The sequence below is a fragment of the Amblyomma mixtum genome, chromosome 4 (genome assembly GCF_055824585.1).
Source record: "Amblyomma mixtum isolate Tamu chromosome 4, ASM5582458v1, whole genome shotgun sequence".
NCBI classification, from domain to species: Eukaryota; Metazoa; Arthropoda; class Arachnida; order Ixodida; family Ixodidae; genus Amblyomma; species Amblyomma mixtum.
In genome coordinates this window covers 71,126,562-71,148,464 of record NC_143015.1, presented here as the reverse complement: position 1 = coordinate 71,148,464, position 21,903 = coordinate 71,126,562, and the positions used below count along the sequence as shown (strand labels likewise).

The 21,903-nt window shown below is 47.1% G+C and overlaps 1 protein-coding gene across 1 annotated transcript; it reads left to right on the top strand.

Annotated features, from left to right (window-relative positions):
• Window positions 1–17,193: 17,193 nt before the first annotated feature.
• LOC149346900 (uncharacterized) lies at window positions 17,194–21,284 on the top strand. Its single transcript, XM_089586756.1, has 2 exons — window positions 17,194–17,408; window positions 19,611–21,284. Exons 1-2 carry the CDS (start codon window positions 17,295–17,297, stop codon window positions 20,760–20,762), a joined length of 1,266 nt encoding a protein of 421 aa, XP_089442882.1. The 5' UTR covers window positions 17,194–17,294; the 3' UTR covers window positions 20,763–21,284.
• The last annotated feature ends 619 nt before the right edge of the window (window positions 21,285–21,903 follow it).

The following is a 21,903-nucleotide window of genomic DNA, read 5'->3' as shown; positions in this document are numbered from 1 at the left end:
AAATCTCTGAGGAGAAGGAAGAAGAGCCGTAAACCGGCGCTCAAGACCTCTGCCTATCTCTTCCAGGGACTGTGCAAGTTCAGCCGGTGACTGAACTAGGGAGACAGCGTTCATGGTGGACGAGATTAGTTTCCTGGATTATAGGTAATTGAATAAAGCGCGCCTATTACCAGATTTTGAAAGGAATTCGTAGCGTTCAGTATCGTGCAACTCCTTTGCACGAGATACGGTGCGCTTAAACGTAGCTGCAACGAACTTATAATCGATCCAGTTTTTGGGACACTGATTATGGAGAAGTTTCTTCCAAGCAGCCTTTCGGCGCCTATAATCGCGAGCGCACTCTGCGTTCCACCAAAGGCACGGCGATGTTCCCTTATGTGCCTGAACCAAGAACTCCGATTTTTTACGAGCTCCATCCAAAATTGAACAAATGCGGATGGCATTATCTCCACTGTTGGAATGAGATAATTCCTGAAGGTCTGCTTTGAGGGCATTTTTAAAACTGTCGTAATTTATGAATGTGCGCCGTGTGCTGTTAGGAGAGGTTAACTGGCACATAACTTGGAAGCTGATCGGAAGGTGATCACTATTGGAGGCACAGTCAACTGGCGCCCAAGAGGACACAGTTATTCCGGGGGAAGAAAATGACAAGTCTAACGCTGAGCGAGCCTGACCACGGACAAATGTGGGAAGACCCGAATTTAAACATATGAGGTTATTGACACAAGCCCAGTCCCATAAGAGCGTACCGCAGCGATCTGTACGAAACCCCCACGAAACATGATGCGAGTTGAAGTCTCCAACAATTAAAACCTGTTTCCTGCAACTAGATAAAAACGAGTCAAGAGGCCGAACGTCATGCACACCTGTTGGAAAATATACATGAGCCAGAGTGAGTGGCTGATATCCAGGAATATTGAGATCAAGTGCCTGAATTTCGCACTGCCTGTCCATATATTGAAAAGACACAGTTGCCCTGTGGCAAAATTTTGTGGATACGAACAATAGCAACCCACCACCTCTTGAGGGCCGGTCAAGCCTGAAAGAACGATAATTTTGTAAATTGTACCTTGAATCTTTAGAGAGCCACGTTTCCTGAAGAGCAATTAAATCTGGACTTAATTTACTGATTGAACAAACTAAATCTGTTGAAGCAGAAAGAATAGACCGGCAGTTCTACTGCAACACCTTCAACGACCCTATGTTGCCGAAAGGGCCGCAGCGGAGACCGCCTGATCCAAAATGCTGCCTTTGGGTGTAGATCTAGGGTGATTCTTTTTATTCTTCGACTGAGAGCAAGACGGACCAGCACCACCTATCGGAGACGCACTGCGCTTTTGAGCACGCATCTCAGTCTTCATATCAACGCACTCTTCAGATGAGAGTTCTGTCTCACTGTGATGTGAATAACTGGTTGTAGGGATAGACGAAGGCTGTGACTGAGTCTGACTCAGTGGATTGGAAGTCACGGGCACAGAAGGTTAGGGAGGTGCAACCAATGGAGAAGTGATTGTGCCACAAAGGGGGGCAATAGAAGCTTGCAATAAAGTGGACATTTGGGATGCCATGACCTGCGAAATGCACGCGGACAGATTTTCAACTATGCGATCCATGGCACTTGCCATTGCTTTCTCCACCGCCGCCGCAATCGCTTGCGACAAGGAGGAATCCACAACGGTTGCATGCCGCGCTGCCACACTTGCATAGCCAGATGTCCTATCTTTGATGACTGCAACTGCCTCACGTCTTGAGCACCTGCGCTTGTCAATCAACTCTAGTACTTGCACTTCCTCAGCCCGTGCTGGGCATTCGGAATGGCTTGCTGAGTGTCCACCGCCACACAAACAGCATTTCTCTTGATGAGCAGAACACCCAGCGGGGTCGTGGCTCTCTCCGCACCCACAGCAGCGAAAACTCGATTTACAGGCCTTGGCGCTATGGCCAAACCTCCAGCAATTACGGCACTGAAGAGGCCGAGATGTAAATTGATCCACACGGAAAATCAAAGGCCACACCTTAACTTCAGATGCACAGGACAGCCCCGCAAATGTAGCAATAACAGTCTCCGTCGGTAACTTTGTTCCATCCACCACACGACTGCATCGGTGAATGGCGATCACGCCAGCCGAAGTGAGCTTTTCTAATGTCTCGGACGCGCTTAGCCGTGGGTCTACGCCACGGACTAGCCCTTTCGAACACGCCAGATGAGGAGGCATGAACGCGCTCACCGGGTGATTGGCAAACGACGAACACTTCAGCAGGTCGGCTATGCATGCCTGGTCTGGCGATCTGCATACGATCCCTCCACGGCCGAACTGCCGAACGTCAGTAATCTTCATGTAATGGGGGGTGGTAGATTTAAGCGCAGCCTGAACAGCCTCGGGGTTATTCAGCTTGATGGAGCCCTCATCCGCGGGGACGAGAGCAACCGGTATGCTGCTTACTCCGCCACGGAGGAAACAATCAAGAGGCAGCTCATCTGGGGCGAGACAAGCTGACCAGGGGGAGTTCCCCTGGCCGGGAGAGTTTGTGGACATCAGTCCACGTTCCCACGTTCAGTCACCCTGGAAAATAGGAAGAGAACACAAGAAATCAAGTAGGTTCTTAAACGTCGTGCTTTTATTTTCATTTTTTTTGTTGGCGTCCTTTCTCACTTAAAATCCTTTGCCCAACCAGACGGACCTTTGTCAAATGTTGTTTTTCAAACACTATAAAGTGTCTATGGACAAATATTAAAAGAACCCATTAACCACCTATTGAGTGCATATAGTGATATCTAAATTTCTTATTAAGAACCTATTGACAGCCTTCCAACAATTGACCATCGTCATTCAAATGAATCATGTTCATAGAAAATCTTTATAGTTCCTACCGTCTACGACGCCATATATCTGGTCTTGCGACCGTTGGCGACAATCATTAAAGGTGCACTGAAGAGGAATCTGAACTCGTCTTTTTGCCGCGGGAACTCAATCTACACGTTCCGAGCATTCTTAGAAACTTCGATTCATTGCCCTGTGTGTCTGATTTCCCTAATTAAATGAATCAACGCCCGGCTCCTGCCTTTCTTTTTAAATTCTCCCTCGCACGGTGGGCGGAGTCGACCAACGCGGGGAGTGCCCCTCACCCAGTCCCATGGCGGCTTGCCGCTCTGCCATCGGCGGAGTAATACGTAGTAGTCCGTAGAAGCAAATAGTCCGCGCGTATTTTTTTTTTCTGCGGGCTTATTTTGCGGTTATATTACCTGCAAATGCAACTATTTATTCGCGGAAACCTAAAAAACAAACTGAAGCGAAAGCAAAGCCTCCACGGAGCTGGCTGAAAGGCACTCCCCACGTTGGTCGACTCCGCCCACTGTACGAGGGAGAATTAAAAAAAAAGGTGGTAACCGGGCGTTAATTCGATTTAATTAGGGAAATCGGCCACACAGGGCAATAGGTCGCAGTTTCTAAGAATGCTAGGAACGTGTAGATCGAGTTCCCGCGGCAAAAAGACGAGTTCAGATTCCTCTTCAGTGCACCTTTAACTTAACCAAGTTCATATATTCTTTGTACTCCATTCTTTGTACAGGGTATCAACAACACTGTATGACATTTGAACCAGCATCTTTATAGCGTTTTAAAAGGACCTCATGGAATCTCCATTGTAGGCTGTGTAATAAGAATGGTAAAAGGTACTGTTTGAGATTAGTACTGGAAACATTGTAACACTGTAATTGCAGTTTGTTTATTTATTTATTTCATTACCCTCAGGGCCAGAGAGCATTACAGAGGGGAGTGGGTTACACACGAAAGTGAAACAAAAATGCAGCTGTAAATACACATAAGAATTAGACATACATGAAGGTCACAGAAAAAAGGAACAAACAGGTTACGTCAAAACATTTATCAAATTAACAGCGCATATCGCAGAATAAAAACAACAACAAAAAACATCAGCGTACAAGAAAAACAAAAACGACGAGAGAAATCACGTTCAAAAGGCAGTGACATGCGCTCATATAGAACAAGTAGAACAACCACAAAAAAAAATTGACAGTGTTAAGGATTCCCTAGTTTACTACAGCAGCAGGCTGGTTAAAACATATTTAAGCGTAGAATTATCAAAAATTTTGACGATAGATCCGGGAAGGTGATTCCAGTTGACTGACGTACTTGGGATGAATGAATTGTGATAATGGCCGGTTTGGCATGAAGGAATACCCACCTTATGACGATGGTCAATGCGATGTGAAATGTAACAGGGTGGTAATATCATTTTATTCTTAAGAATGGGATTGTCATAATAAATCTTATAGAACAGGCAAAGACGGTATATTTTTCTACGTTGTGACAGCAGGAGTAGTGACAAGCTTGTTTTCATAGTCGTGACGCTTGAGTTGCGATGATAATTTGAAAGATTGAAACGAACCGCCCGGTTCTGGACGGGTTCCAGTTGATAGATGAGCGTCTCTTGACTGGGGTCCCAAACAGATGCAGCATATTCCAGTTTAGTACGAACTAACGATTTATAAAGAAGTAATTTTACAGAACTAGAAGAAAGATAAAAACTGCGGCGTAAGTAGCCCAGCATGCGATTAGCGTTGCTGGTTATATAATCTACATGCGTGTTCCAAGAAAGATTAAAAGAAATAAATACGCCTAGATATTTGTAACAAGACACAGATTCAATGCTACTATTATTAAGATGATACGAGGGCAGTGAAGTATTACGACGAGAGACATGCATGTGCTTGCATTTCATAGGGTTTAGTTCCATGTTCCAGGTGTTAGCCCAGTCAAGAACATGATCAATATCGGACTGAAGAAGAGTTACATCAGCGTCACTGTTAATTTCGCGGTATATGACGCAGTCATCTGAAAAAAGGTTAATTGATGAACATAAGCTAATAGGCAAGTCGTTGATATATATTAGAAAAAGCAAAGGCCCCAACACAGAGCCTTGTGGTACGCCTGATTCGACTGGCGAAGTGAAGGAGCAAGTGTTATTTACTGTGACAAATTGTGAACGATCAGTAAGAAAAGAATGCAACCATGCAAGAACGTTAGTGTCAAGATTAAGTTTGCTTAGTTTGAAAAAAAACATGTGTTAAGCTGGAAGCCTACGGCGCCAATTTCCCCCTACCGTGTCCGTCTGGAGGGGTTAGGAATGGTGACAGCGCGTCGCGCGCCTCGGACGCTGTCCAAGCCGCGGGAAACAGGGAGTAAGACCGTGAACAGCCCTGTCGGGGCCGCAGGGTGCCGACGACGGTGTTCCATTGAAAAGAAATTAGTCATCAAGTGGGTGGGGGTCAGTAAGGTCGGCGACTTCTTAAACCCCTGACTGTCTAGCTAAGCAGTGGACGTTACTGGCGCCTCTAGAGTCGGGCACTGCCGAGTACTGGGCTCCGCCCACTTGTATCTACAGTGCCATCGCAGCAGTATTGGTTGAAACTGGGCGAGAGCGGATGTAATAAAGCTCCGCCCAATTATCGAAGGTATTAAAACCCGCTGCAACAAAGAGCGGTGAGGAGCGCGCCGAGTCTCAGTTTCGGCCGCTTTTCTACAGCCCTTCTTTTAAAAGTCTTTTTTTATCGCTTTTTTCTCCTGTTGCCTTTATCTTTGGTCTCTCCTTCAATAAACAAGTTTTGCTTCTCAAGAAGATTGGAGTTGCTGCCCCAACCGGCAACGTGTCGCCGGACGAACGTACGATCATAGACGAACCGGCCATTCCGACGATCCGGAGGAGAAACTTAACTGGTGCCGCCACGAGGGGGATCAGTGGGCTGCAAGTTAACTGGTGCCGTGGCCAGGATAAATGCTCCAAGTTAACTGCATGTGATGTGAAACCTTGTCAGACGCTTTTGAAAAATCTAGGAATATACAATCAACAATGGAACCCGAGTCAAGGATGGAATTCAGATCATGCGTAAACGATAAGAGTTGTGTTTCACAGGAAAATGTCTTACGAAATCCATGCTGAAAATCTTTACAAAAGGCATTTGACTGTAGGAATGATGCAAGGTGAGAGTAACTTACATGCTCCATGATTTTTCGTGGAATGCTCGCTAGAGAAATAAGTCTATAATTAAGCGGTGAATGTTTATCTCCAGACTTGTGCAAGGGAATCACCTTCCCGACCTTCCAGTCGCCAGGAATGCAGGCTGTGTCAAGAGATTGCTGAAAAAGATGAGAAAGTATTATAGCGCTGTATGCTTTAGCCTTGATCAGAAACTAGGAATTGATGTTATCAAGCCCACTTGATGAAGAAATTTTTTGTTCTTCGTTATTTTTTCGACGCCAGCAATATCAAAGATAATTGGCGAAAAGTCAGCATCGGGGTAGGTAGCTGGTACAGAAGACACATTTTTTGAAAAAGCAGAGACAAATACAGAGTTCAGAACATTCGCGCACTCATCAGGCCGGATAAGTGCGTCGGTTGAGTCCTTAAGGGCGATAGCAGTATCGTCTCTTTTGTTAACGATGCTCTAGAACTGCCTATGGTTACTAATCAAAAGAGATGGTAATGTAGTATTGAAAAATTAATCCTTGGCGAGCTTGAGTGCTTTTTTGTATTCGGTAGCTGAGGCTGTGAAGCATTACAACGATCTTGAGAACCGATTTGTTTTTCCGTTCGAAATATGCGTTTTTTCTTGTTACTGAGCCTTTTCAACGTTTGACTGAACCATGCTGATTGCCGGTTAGTTGCAATGACTATGCGCGGAACATATTTATCTGTGAGTGATGAAACTTTTTCTGTAAACAAATTTCAGTTGGCGTTCACGGAGCGGTCATGAAAGCTGGGAAGTAATCGTCTAAAAAAAACAGAACGTTCACGGTTAACGGCATCAAAATCAGCATCTTTGTAGTCCCGATATATTTATTGTAGTTGCTCTGGTGAGGCACGGTGTAGGTTAAAGAAAAATGAAGCAGTAAGTGATAATTCACCCCTTGTAGATACGATATGGGCTGGAAAAGATCCGATGAAGCGGTGAGCACTAAATCTAAGATGTTAGAAGTAGCAGACGTAATTAGAGTTGCCTGCATTACAAGCTGCGACAAGTTCTGCGACAAGACTGCACAAATTCAAAAATTTGTCAGCTTCACTAGAAAAAGGATTGCAATAGGAACGCACATTAGACCACACAATATTGGAAAAATTAGTCTCCTAGTAAAATGAAAGGATTATTCGGGTACCGGAGTGTAACCATATGAATGACGTCATGACGGTCGTCAGTAAAGGTGGGTGGACAGGACGGAGCACGATAGCAAGCACCTACTACCAATTTCCTGGAGAACGTGCGAACTTCAACTAGCACAAGTTATAAGGCGTTTGGGAAGTGAGTAGGAAACGACAAAAAAGCATCAGAGACGGCTATAAGTACGCCGCCGCCGTACCTAGCACCCCTGTCGCGCCGATAAACGTTGCATCGTTTTTTACAGTCGAATAATTCACTGCTATCAACCGTCGCAGACAACCAAGTTTCAGTAAAACATATTATGTCGGCGTCACAAGCATCGATAGCAGAGCAAAGATAGTCGCGTTTTGGAAGTATGCTTCGGATATTTTTGAATAAGAAAGAAACTGGGTTAGTGCCCGGTAAATTTAATTCACTGCCCCTCGCGTAGTGCTATTCAGTGGTTGAGGACGGAATCGGAGCATTCTTCCGGTGGCGTGAGGGTGCTCGGAATTTCATCCACACAGTCATCAGAAGGACTAAAGGTGTAACACTCTTTACCTTGTACAACTTGTTGAAGCGAAGTTTGATGGTTAAGGGTTGAGATTTGCCAAATTCAACCAGTTTTTTTCTAGCAAGACGTGTAGCGGGAGAATAGTTGTCACTGACCGAAATTTTTTCATCCTTAAACTTAGAACTATTGAGGAGGACTTGCTGTTTCTCCTTTGAAGATGAGAATTTGGCAATAATTGGTATGCACTTATTCGACGTATACCTGCCGAGCCGGTGAGGGTGGGATTTTCAAGCAGGATGAAAGGACATTGACCAATTTTTCTTTCGACTGGGCCCAGGATTCTGACTCGGTGTCGGCTAGGTCGTAGAATAGAAGATTGTCTCGCAAGGTTTTCTTAGACTATAAAGTGTACCTCAAACTCATATAATGTTGTGTTCAAACGTCTTATGGCATGACAAAAAATATCCTGCAAGCATAAATAGGGCTGTTAGAGTAGCAAAGCATACAAGAAATAAGAAATGCTCACTAAAATTTCCATATTTAAAGACACTTTATTTCACCCGTACAACTTTTGCACTAGGCTAGGGTTGTGCATGCTTACACTTGCTGGCCTTTCCTGAAAAGATTTTACCATATATAAGGGGATAATTGTGGACAAAACGGGAGGCACACAGGCACTAACTACTAACACAGTTTATTTCAGGATATACACGTTATTTGACATTCTACAAGTCAACCATGTTACATGTGTGATCAAGATTACCCCTCGAAGAAAGCAATTCTTAACAAGTAAATGTTAGGAGACAATGTCAGTGCACTTTCTGCCTTCAACAATTCTTGTGTGGGCCTTTTTTTAAGAGCCTTTCATCTCCCCATGCATTGCAAACAGCAAACCAGCCATCGCACAGATATATCTTTACTAAAAAGATGCAGCTAGTCCCTCACTTTAGAGCTTATTGGTTTGTACAGATGCTTCAAGCACAAAGCAGTACGTGCTAAACATTCCTAGTGGACACAGAAAAATAACATCTGTGTCTTTAGTTTTCTCCTTCTTTTCACGTTTTCTGTGCGACTTCTTTGCTTTTATGATATTTTTCTTTCTTTTTGACTATTACTGCTGTGCCATTTGCCGCCTACATTGATGTGTGTTTAATAATGCCAACGAACGCGGAACTTGCCAAGGACGTTGATAGACTATGCAAGGAAGTTGAAGCATTGCGTGGCAGTCTCTTTCAGTGAACTGTACGAAACTATGAAATAACAAATGAAGGCTTTCGTTGAAGAAAGCAAACATTTCAGTCACAAAAAACGAGCGCGCACAACGAGTTGTTGTCCCCAACATCCTATAATGTCTCGATGTTTGAGGTCCTGGACTTCACCTGATAAGCAGCTATGTCACTGATAGGTGGCAAGTTGCCCAGTTCGGTGGCATATCTTCTGACCCAAAATTAACGTACCGTGGTGACTCACAAAGGTACATTATAGGCCATCTCCTGTTTCTTATTTTTATCAGTGACTAGGATAAATGGCTCTACTATAGTGAAATTACTTATGCTGATGCTGACGACACTATCTTTATGGTGCCTTAGCGGTAGCCTAGTGGTCAGAGCATCCGCCTAGCATGCAAGAGGTGCAGGGTTCGATCCCCAGTGCCGCCGGGTACCCACCGGTGATACAATGGGTGCAAACTTTCCCCTGGTCTGGTGCTCGGCTTATTTGGAGTGAATTGCTTGGGAAATGGATCTCTGACCCAACCTTGAGTAGAAGAAAACACCTTGTGCCATGGTGCTCTTTGGCCACAGGTGCCCCTGCGCTATAAAAATTTATTATCATCATCATCACTATCATTATGGTTTCTGATAGTTACGCATCTATACTGACCGCCAATTCAAACATCAACTTTCTGAGCATTCATGCTCGGTGCCGAACAATATCCATCTATAAATTAATCCAAAAGAGACCACATTTATGAATTTTTTGTTCCCACAACAAAAGAGTAATTCCAGCTGCTCAGACGTACTCAGGCACATCTATCATCTACCCTTCGGATTCTATGACATTTCTTGGTGTCGTTCTAGATAATCAGCATACCAAACTCAAAACGTTTAATCAGCGTACCCAACTAATTAAGCCTAAAATAGCTTTTCATACTCATGTGATAATTAAAGCCCGGCATTAATTTGACCTACCTACCCGTCCTATGTTGAATTTTTTCTTCATGCATAGCAACCTCTAACATTGTATGTCATAGTGGGGCAACACATACAACACTCATCTTTCTGCATTCGCCACTTTCAAAATCAACCGCTCCGTATCAAGCGTCATCAGCCCTTACCGTGCTCCTGTTCTTAATTTTTATTACACTCTTAACATTCTCCCATTATCGTTACGCCGCCGCGGTGGCTCAGTGGCTATGGTGCTCGGCTGCTGACCCTAAAGACGCGGGTTCGATCCCGGCCGCGGCGGCTGAATTTCTTTGGAGGAGAAATTCTAGAGGCCCGTGTACTGTGCGATGTCAGTGCACGTTAAAGAACCCCAGGTGGTCGAAATTTCCGGAGCCCTTCACTACGGCGTCTCTCATAGCCTTAGTCGCTTTGGGACGTTAAACCCCACAAAACCAAAACCAAACCAACCATTATCGTTACGGCTTCGTTGTATGTAGGAATCACCCTTAGGCTCGTAGTTGCAGTATTGTTCTTAGTAGTTTTGAGTCCTTAAAACTGTTTGACAATAATAACACTAGGATAGCCAAACAATATAGCCTACTATTCCCGAGGGTGAATAGTAATTATGGAAAGCAAAATCCTTAAATTTTAGGCATCTCTGCATGGAATTCACTGCCATCCGAAATCAAATCGCGCCATAATCTGCACTCATTTCACCCTTCATTAAAGACTTGCTTATTTTCCATACGGTCTTGCTCCACTGACTAGGGCTTTTGTGGACTTTTACTTTCCTTGTTTTTATTATTCCATTGGACTTTCAGTAATTTGTAAGCATACATTTTTTCAATGTTTTATCTCCTTATGACGTTGTTTGTGTATTTATAGTTTGTAATATTTTCTTTTTCTTGTTAGTATCGTGTTTCATTTGTTGGAACTCCTGCATGTTTCTTTGTCATTTAGATGTCTTGTTAGTTAACCTCTATTTATTCATTTCCTCACAGGAGGCCCCTGGATTGTATATACAATATATGCTTCGGGACCTCCTCCTTTAATACCGATAATTTACTGTACATTTATTTCACGATGAAATATAAGATTGATTGATTGAAGACTGTGTTCCTCGTTTAGATCGCTGACCATGTGCAACTTGGTTAATCTTAGCGGTACTGAAGGAATACGAGCAAAGGAGAATTTACAGTTTGTTTTTTACTGCGAAAGCACTGCTCCAGACAAACCCACCCCGAGCAAGAATCTTCTCTCGTGCTTCCAGCTAACCCGAGCTTGCCCGAGCTACTCGGGTAAGCTCGGGTTAGTTCGGAGGCGCGTCGCGTAAGCTGCAGCCAATGGGAGGAAGCTCGGGTAAGTTCGGAGGAGCGTCGGGCCAGCTGTAGCCAGTAGGAGGCAGGTGGCAGTTAAATTAACAGCGATTGGTCGCGAAAGGTTGCTCAGGAAAAGCAACATGTGTCGCATAATCCCTACTGGTGGCTGGAACAGAAACAGCCACCTGCCAATGCAGTGGCGCATCGCTTAACCGCTGCGCCACTGCGCTGGTAGTGGTATATGAGGACTCGGGACCATCTACGAATGTGAAATAGAGAATGACCTACTCTGCATATATGGGCATGAACCCACTAAAGCTATCGTGTCATACCCTTAAGGCAGAGCTTAATTGCCCCTTCCAAATGAAGAGTGAACACATGCTTTCGTATGTCTACTCGGTGTAACTACGTTAAACTCTCCCACTTTTTGAGGGCCAGTCTGCTTTCGTTAGACATTGAGACGTGTTAGTTAGCAGCAGTGGTGAATACAGGCAACCCTCACAGAAACGATGGACAGGAAAACATACACACAACTACAGTGGTGCAGGTTGGTGATCAGCAGCTGATGCTTAGGCAAAGAAACATAGTAGAGAAGGTCGTCGTTCGTTACCTGTGTCATCATCGTCCCTGCTAGCTGATGAGACAGGCAGCGAACGACCGTCTGCCCTTACAAAAATTTCTTTACACGCTCTGTAGACCGTCCATAGACTTTTGTCTATAAAGGCTATAGCTTTGTGTAGACAAATGCTATAGGTTAATCTGTATGCAATACAAACCCTATGACAGTCTATAGACTATTTATAGATTTATGGCCATACACTTTAAATAACTTAGGCTATAGACCATGAACAGACAAAAGGAAATGTCTGTAGGCAAGCAATAAAGTTTATAAGAAGTCTACAGGCAACCTGTATATCATTTTTATAATGGTGTGTTTCGGAAGCAGCCGCCGGTCGGGGTAGTGGCGCATCGCTTAACTGCTGCGCCAGGAGTATTATATATGAGTCTGAAATCTAAGTCAAATAATTTTTGCGCACTTCGTAGTTTGCCTGCTGTATTCTTATCCACAATAATTCGTACTAACAACGCATGTAATTTAAAAGTCATTACATTGCTCTTTCCGATGGGTTAGGACTTGTTTGGCTCTAGCAGGAGGGCCACAGCGATCGCGCAAACGTTGTCAAACATTTTGTGATGTCGGCAGCGGCGAAACGCAAAGACACCCGTGCGCTGTGCGATGTCAGGGCACGTTAAAGATCCCCGAGATCCCCGAAAATTTTTCTGGAGCCCTCCATTACGGCACCTCTTTCTCTCATTCTTCTTTATCTCTCACCCTCCTCCCTTCCCTTACGGCGCGGTTCAGGTGTCCGCCGAGATATATGAGACATATACTGCGCCATTTGGTTTCCTCAAAGACCATTTTTCATTTTCATTTTTGTTCCGCAGCGTGGGACCCATGGCCTAATGCATGCAATTTGTGGGAATATAGGCAGGCAGCCCAGATTGTAATGTCATCCGCATAAAGAGCGGGATGTATCCCGGGCATAGAAGACAATTTGGAGGGAAGGCCACGCAAGGTAATCTGGGCCACATGGAATCCTGCCTGCAAGCAGCGGCGACCCCAGTCGACGACTACGCGGCCTACTGCGGACTCCAGTGCGCCCCAGCTAAATCAGAATTTGTGCACTTACGTCCCTCCACCCGGGATACAAGTCCGCTTCGCATCAGTCTCCCCTCGGGACCGATCCGGGAGGCCAAGAAGATCCGCGTCCTTGGCCTCTTCATACACCACCAACGCAGGCTCGACACCACCCTGGCCAAACTTCCCACAGCGGGAATGCGGTCTCGAACAAGCTGGGCGGATTACGAAGCAAGGATGTACTGCACCTTGCCCATGCTTTCGTAACGAGTAGAATCCTTTACTCAACCCCCTACTTGCACCTGCGATAACACGATGATGACAAACTGGAGGTCATCCACCGGAAAGTCATCAAGCGGGCTCTCGACCTCCCGGTCGCCACTTCCAACCAGAGATTTCTGGCCTTGGGGGTGGTGAACACATTCCGGGAGCTTCGAGAAGCCCACTTAGTCAACCAACACACGCGTCTTGCACAGACCATGTCGGGGTCACCGCCTCTTGCACCGGCTACACATCAAACATGCCTACCACACTGAGGAAAGGGAGAGAGTGCCAGAACCCTAGAGACGCGCCCTCCGGGTCAGACCCCTTCCCCGTAACATGTCCAGAGAAGACCATAGCGGTCGTCGCCAGGCGTGCGCGGAAGCGTTGGCGCGATACTATGGTAACCAAGAACACGTGAACGTAGCCGGCCAACACCACGGGGGGTGGTACACGGCCGCAGTCGTACACAACATACAGTTAACGGCCTCACTTTCAAAGCCTACAGCGCAACACACACGGAGGACATTGCCATTGCTCTGGTTCTCACTAATCCAAAGTCGAAAAACACCATCACCGACTCGCGAGGGTCCTGTTGGAACTATGAGCTGAGCTCGGCTCCTCCGCTTGCCCAGCGCATACTGCAATCTAGCTGCCGATACGAAGATCCAACTCCACGTAACCTGATTTGGGCCCCCGATAACCAGGGACTCCAGCGAAACGAACAGGCCGATCAGGCTGCCCTCGCACTCTCTGGCCGGGCTATCTCCCTGTCCTTGGAAGACTACTCCCAATCAGACAATCTGGCCCTTAAATTCAAACACATCACCGATAACTACAAGGAGGAGCACCGGCGCTGCCCGGCCCCTTGTAAGGGACTGGATCGCTCTGACGAGCGCCTCTTCATCAAAATTATCTCTAACACTGTACTGTGCCCGGCGGTGCTTAAACATTTCAACACATTCTTCGATGGCACGTGTCAGTTCTGTGGGGAGGTGGCTGACACCTTCCACATAATTTGGGCGTGTCAGTCAAACCCATCTATCCCCCCCAACCCCACCAGAGAGGACTGGGAGGCGGCCCTGCTCGGCTGTCAGGACAATAAAGACCCAAAAGGCCCTGGTTCAACGGACGCGGGTAGCGTTGCTTGCCAATGGGGCCCCGGAATAGGGGCTCCACCTAGTATGGTGAGGGGAAGGGGCCAATAGGGCCCTACCCCAATCATCTCTCTGTAAACATTTAACAGACGATAAATAGTTTTCACCACCACCACCAGGCAGCCAATGCATGTGAGCACCATTAACTGCGTACTTAATGATTGGCCTTGGAATATGAGGAGAAATATAGCTGCATGTATAGCTCTGGCATGTACGCATGTCCACTTCAGCCCAATAGTGCAGGCTTGCTCATATTTTAAGTTCGTATGAATTAAAAATGAAACAATAAAAACAAAAGCAGGCTTCGAATTAAATAAATAAATGACATCATTGAAATAAATAAATGGCATAAATGGCATGAATTATAGATATACAGGGTGTTGCATCTAAGACTGCGCAATTTTAAAAAAATAGGGTTTTTGAGTAAGAAAAGAGTTTTTTTCGGTATAGCATTATCAGCGGAGTTGTACATCAGGATAATGCTTAGACGGGCCCTACTTAACTAATATTGAATGGTTACCTTTTCAACTATTTCTTTCAGGCTCCTTAATTAACGAGAGACGTGTAGCCCACCGCAAATAATATCCACATCAGTTTTTAGAATTTCTAAAACGCGCTTACCCTCAGCGTTGTATCCATACAGATTCTGGCTACATCGCGCCAAAAATACATGCGCTTTCGAGAAGCTTACAGGCAAAGCAACCTCTACAGTGCACGTAACTCGTCGAAATGACCAAAATTTGTTGGGCCACAGCACCGAGGGTAACCGCGTTATCGAAATTCTAAAAATTGATATGGATATTACTTACGGTGGGCTACACGCCTCTTAAAATTAAAGGAGCTTAACTACAATAGATAGAAAGTTAACTATTAAATTTTAGTTAACCAAAATGCGAGTTAGCACGCATTAGCTGCATTGTTATGTACGAACCGCTTACAATTCTATGCCGAAAAAAACGCTCTTCTAACTGAAAAGCATATTTTTAAAAATCGTGTAAAGTATTAGGTGAAACACTGTGTATAAGTAACAAGAACAAAAGTATGGATAAAAAGCGAAACCAGAAGCCACAAGAAAAAATACAGCCGACCCACACTGCTAGTAGGCTGAATTAAACATACAGGGTGATTTTTTTTCTGATCTTTACAGCATTATAAAAAAATTAAGGTCGGCGCCTTCTGAAACCACCCGACTGTCCCGCTAAGCGGTGGAGTTTGGCTTTGCTGGCGCCTCTATAAGTGCGAAAGTTCCAGGAAAAGTGCGCGGTGCGCCGAGTCGGGCTCAGGCGAGCACTGGGCTCCGCCCACTTGTATGTGCAGTACCATTGCGCCGGCATTGGTCGAAATTGGGCTAGAGCAGATTTACTAAAGCTCCGTGCAACCAATTATGGACGGGCTTAAAACCATCTGCAAACAAGAAAAAAGGGGCGTGCCGAGTCTCAGTCTCGGCCGGTTTTAAACAGCCGTTTTCTCTTACTGATTTCATTTTGTGCCGTCTTTAATAAACCAGTTTTTGCTTGCCAAGAAGTTTGGACCTCTGCGCGAACCGGCAACGTGTCGCCGGACGAGTGGACGAAGACGCCAAGTGCCCTTCGTACTGCTAATCACATATGATCATCGGCCAACGTGCCATCGTTGCTCGTCTCCTTCGACGAGCGTCCGACGAGCCCAACCGGCCATTCCGACGTTCTACGAAGAAAAACATAACTGTGGTGTTTAATTTTAGGCCAAGTTCGAACAGTAAGTACGCTCTGAAAGTGATAATCGAAAACAGGGGCGCTGACCATTCTTACTGGCGTCACTGCATCAAGTACTACGCTAACAGCGTTCAGTTTTTGCGTCCAAAATGAACTCTGTAACGACGAATGAATGTTGTCGGAGTGCACAAAGATAGGCAGGTCTTGCACGACGCGAGAGTGTTGCGCAGCCGATGGTTTTGTACACGGGGAAATAACTGTAGAAATAAGAAAAAAAAATGTCTGTCTTTGGTAAAAATTTTGCAGTGCTACATGACAGGTCGGCACATGCTGTCTGCAAAATTATATGCGAGAAGTGCACAATTTTATGTCCCGCACAAAAATTAGCAATTATAACAAATTGTCTTCGGCTGAAATGTATGGCCCGATAAAACTCGAATTATGGAACTGCTGGCAGAATAACCAGATTTTCGCCCTAATTCTAGCTGGAAAGATGTCACCCGACTTTTATCTGCCGAATTCCGGAAAAAAACCACCATCATCATCAACCTGACCACACCCACTGCAGGGCAAAGGCCTCTAACATGTCTCTCCAATTAACCCTGTCCTGTGCCAGCTACATCCGTCCTATCCTCGCAAACTTCTTAATCTCATCCGCCCATCTAACTACCCCGTGCTGCGCTTGGCTTCTCTTGGAATCCACTCAGTTACCATTAAGGACCAGCGGTCATCTTGCTTCGCATTACAAGACCTGCGGTTGGTTGAATCAGCCCTCCGCACCTGCATCCAGGCGGAAGAGAACTGCAAAAGATTACCATCTCTCCACACCTCGTGCTTGCTCGGTTTCACTTGACCAGCCAACTCAGTCGCCCGCCGTAGACGTGCTCTTACTTGTTGGCATCTAGAAGCGAAGAAATCCGATGCAGCGTTCCGCGTGGGAATTCCGTCCGGCGAACAAGCTGAAAAAGGGCAAAAGTACTCTCCAGGTATCAAGAACATCTTTCTAGACAAAAGCAACGTGCATACCTTGACGTCTTCGCATATGCGAACGAGTTTCGAAGGCAGCGTCGCTCGGCATTAAGTAGGCATGCTACCTTTTTGACCTGCACCACGCGTCGCTGCCTACCGCAGCGCCGCCTTTGTTTACAAACGTGACGCGTGCGTTGTGACGACACCTTACAGCCACGCTCGCGAGATTGCCACCCAGCCAAGCAACACCACCAACGCGCACCGTCCATTATTGCGTCCGGTTTCCTCGTTTCTTTCCCTTTCCCTTACGGCGTGGTCGGTGTTTCTACCTCTTCGAAACTCCTCACTTTACCCGGCGGTTCAAGGAAGGACATATCTTAGCCGCCCTGGTCGCAGAATGCGTCGGGGATTCTCAAGTCGATGAGCGGATCCTTTGACGACCTCCGGCAGGACTGCGGCATCGCGTACACCTGTTTTCCAACCGCAAGGCGCGTTTGGGCACGGCAAACACCACTACGAGCCGTCAATGAAAAGGTGAGCTTGATGCGAACGGCGCGATCAGTTTCATTTGACGGTATAGACACGGTCAGTGGACGTCACCAAGCCGAGCGTCCTACCAAACTGAGGGAATAGACTGATGGTACCGAACTGGGGGATTAAGACGATACTAAGCTGAGGGTTTAGGCTGATGATAGGAAACTGAGGGAGTGGTTTGATGGTACCAAACTGAGGGATTAGGCTGGTGATACCGAAATGAGAGATTAGGCTGATGATACAGAACTGAGGATTAGGGTGGCAATGCCTAAGCTGATTGATTACGCTGATGGTACCAATCTCAGGGATTAGGGTGCTGATACCAAATTGAAGGATTAGGCTGATGACGTTGCTGGTCGGAGGAGTCGGGGAAGTCTTAGCGGTCCACTTTCTCGATAACCGGGCTTCACCGAGGATGTTGTTTTAGGCCAGATCCCTCCTAAGTAGCAGGTCTATCTGCGAACCTCTAATGAATCGACGATTACGCAGGATACGTTGAACGGATTGCTCCACATGCTGTTCACTCGTTAAGTCGGTCGGAGAGTCACGTAGTGCACGCGCACCAACGCGTTCCGCCGCAGTGTGGGAGAAAATTTGCTGCACTCCAGACTGTCCGGCATCTGCTGTGCCACGGCCGGTCTCGACGCGCGCGCTCTCTCGCTAGCGAGAGAGCGCGCGCGTCGAGACCGGCCGTGGCTGTGCGTACGCGCGGCCGCGAATTTTTTTTTTTTAGCGCTGTGTCAGCGGCCGCATGCAATCAAACGAGTTCTTCGCACTGTTGTGGGGTCCGCCGTCGTGCTCTCTCCATTTCAGTTTCCCTCTCATCCGTAGTTGGGGGGACAAGCCTTCGCAACATGGCTTACCCTTTCTCATCCGCTTTTCGAGGTGAAGCGAGTCGCGGATTACGTCACGTGCGGTTGCCGCCAGTTGTTTCTCTCTTATTTTATGCTTCTTTTGCTTTTTTTCTCTTCCAGACGTAATTACAGCGGCGCGTGCGCGCGCTTTACGACTTTAGGATGGGAACGTATTCGTTGGTGTCTTCTCTATGGCGCGTCGCGGTAGGCGTGAAACACGACCGAGCGCAGCCGCTTTCTCCTGAGATGATGGAAAGTATAATGTGCGAGGCCAACCACAAAAGCAGGGCTGTGCAATGTTGCGTTGACTTCGCATCTCGTCTGATGCGGAGTTCCTCGATATTACCGGTTGCGAAACTTCCCATAAAGAGAGAGATAATGATGATAAGCATTTAATAATATTTGCAGAGAGGTTGACAGGAAAGCAGCCTGTAGTGGGCCGCTCCCCTTGCAATACTAGGTGGAGACCCTTATTCAGGGACCCCATTGGTCTGTACCACCACATGAGCTGGCTGAGCCAGCTTGTTGGGCCTTTAGGTCCAGGCAGCCGAGCAGGGCCGCCTCCCAGTCCTGTCGGGTAGGGGAATGAGTTAGGGGTGGAAGAGAAGGATTTCGCTGGCATGCCCAGACCATGTGAAAGGTGTCAGCCACCTGCCCACAGAACGAGCAGGGGCCAGAGAAGGAAAGATCAAAATGTTTGAGTGCTGCCTGGCACAGTAGAGTGTTAGTGTAGAGTCTAAGAAGTATTCTTTGGCCCGCTTTTCCAAGGCCTTTGAGAGCAACCTCTCCAGTGCATGTAACTCGTCGAAATAGACACAATTTATTGGGCCACAGCGCCTAGGGTAACTGCGTTCTCGTAATTCTAAAATCTTATACGGATTACTTATGGCGGGCTACACGCCTCTCAAAAATTAAGGAGCTTAACAGCAATAGGTAAAAAGTTAACTCTTCAAGTTAGTTAACTGTCCTGGCAGTTAGCACGCCTTAACTGCATTGTGATGTACTACACCAATGACAATGCTAAGCCTAAAAAAGTGCGTTTCTAATTTAAAAACTCTGTTTTTTTTTTTTCATTGTGTACAGTCGTAGGTGAAACACCCTCTGCGTCTCTCAGACGCGAGTCTCACTCCTCCTCTATACGGCGGATCGCGCGACCTGTCCTTTGTGTTTTTCGCGTTAGCTCGCGACTATAAAGAGCAAGCATCAACTACCCGAACTTTCTTCTACTGTATATAGTCAACAGACCGCTGCCGAGACCCCAGTCCGCCGCGTAACATGTCGCTAATGCAGCCCCAATTCGCATGGTCTGATTATGTCATGCGTCTTCTTTTACCTCTCCCCTTTACAGTTCTGTCGTCCGGCAAGGCTTGGTGCATGCGGTCCACGAAGTACAAGGGGACCCTGGCAGTGTTTGTCGCCAAGTCCGAAAATGAGCCCTCGAGCCATGCACCGCCTGTCCTGTCTGTCTGTCCTGTCATTGGCCTGTGTGTTATCGCTGCTTCCGGCGGGCACCAATGCATTTCCGGCCAAGTTCCGCCTGTACTCGGTCCGCAACACTTCAATCTGCGCCGCTCTGGTGGACACTGGCATGAACTCCTCAGAAGCAGCGCTCGGAAAATCTCCGGACCCTAAGGCCATGTTTGACAAAGCCGAGAAGCTGCCGCTGTCGGAGTGCCGTCACCCGCACGACTTCGTCATTGTCCAGCAGGGACGCTACGCGCTCTTGTCGAATACAGACGTCCGGGCAACGTTTATCGGACGAAACTATAGCTACACGTTCTGTGTGAATACCGAACACACGATCGATTTTTCATGTTACAGGGTTAGTGACCGGAAGGGCGTGACGTACTTTGTGGCCCCGACCGACTACGACCGAGTGCTCATTCGCGGCCCCGTCGGCTTCTACGTATGTCCGCAGACCTACGAAGCGCTCTACGGCGAACAACTGTCTCTGATTCAGAACAAGCGCCAGTGCGCCACCTTCCTGACAGTGTCCAGCTACGCCGTGCGAACTGACACAGGCGACTGCGTGCACCTGTACCGCTACGCACTGTTCGAGGACTACCCCGAGGTGTGGAACGGTTGTCAGCGCTACTCGGGAGGTGCCGTCAGGAACGCCTCCTACGACTGCCAGTTCAGCGCAGCTCCCGAGCCTTGGAACTACCCGACGCGGGAAGAGGTCTCCCGATGCGCCAACTACTCTCGACGTGTGGAGTGCAGCTCGGTGCAGTTTGGTTCGAAAGCCGATGCGCGGTACTTTTACGCCAAACGCGACATGGGGGAGATGACACAGAACAAGGTGGACAATGACAGTTGCCACTCGCTCAACGCGGACTTCGGCAACATCGGCTCCTACACACGAGCAGCGGCTATAGGAGGAGGTGGTGTCCTTTTGGTAGTGGTTGCGATTGCCATGCGCGTCATGTGTCGTATGTTCTTGTGTAGTTTGTGCAGACGCGAACCATCATTCCCTTACAGACATTTTAACAGCACACCGTAAAATTTAAGTTAGGAAAGAACGCCAAAGAAAGAAACAAAAAAAAGCACGACGGTTTGGAACGTACTTGGTTCCTTCGTCAGATATGACTGCGGGCAAGTTGCAGTTTGCCTTTTTAAGGCCTTGTTTTATCAGCCATTGGGTCACTGGCCGTACTCCCTAGATGTAAGAGGGGAAGGGTTCGGTAGGGAGCGGTGAACATTTCCCCGCGTCTGGTGAATATGCCATGACGCAAGTGAGAGCTTTCAGCGCGGGCTCGGCTCCGTGTCCAGCACAATTGTTCCCTCGAAGTCTATCTTGTGTTCATTTCTTTGTCATCCGCTTTGTGTCGCCAAGTCGCCCAGTCACGCCTCATGAAGAAACCGAGCAGATTCTGAAACGTCGTGTTTTTATTCTGATTATTTGGCTGGCGTTCTTTTTTAATTTAAATTACTTTTCCGAACCAGGCAGACCTGTGTCATAAGTTTTCTTTCGAACATCATAAAGTGCTTATGGACAGATATTAAAAGAATCCATAACAACCTATTGAGTGCATATAGTTATATCTATATTTGTACTTGCGATATTTTTGCTGCGTTTATCGATATCGCTTATTAACCTACTCCCCTCTGCAATGTTTCCACCTGAGAGTTGAGTTTCCCCTTCACGTGGGTGGTGGTGGAAAACATTTATGTATTAAAGAGGTTATGCATGAGCGAGCCTAGAGGGGTCAACCTGTACAAGTATAGGTGTAGGTCCCTAGTTCAGGACCGACGCCACCGCCCGGGCTCGCGCGACCAAGGCCCGTTGGGCCTGCAGGTCAGAGCAGCCGAGCAGGGTCGCCTCCCAGTCCTCCCGGGTTGGGTTGGAGTGAGGGGTTGGAGGGGCAGGCCCACACCATGTGGCAGATGTCCGAAGACTTCTCCGCACAGTGCGGACAGCTGCCCGAGAAAGAAGGGTCGAAGTGTTTGAGAGCTGCCGGGCACAGCAAACAATTAGCATACAGGAGAAGCTGAAGCCGCTCCTCCGCCTTTGAGAGACCTTTACACAGGCGGAGATAAAGACCATGGCCAAACTCATAAAGTAAAACAATGTCTTTGAGGGAGCTGGAGTGAATTCGAGTTCCTGGTCGTCGGGGTCGGAGGGGATTGTCGGGTGAGAGAGA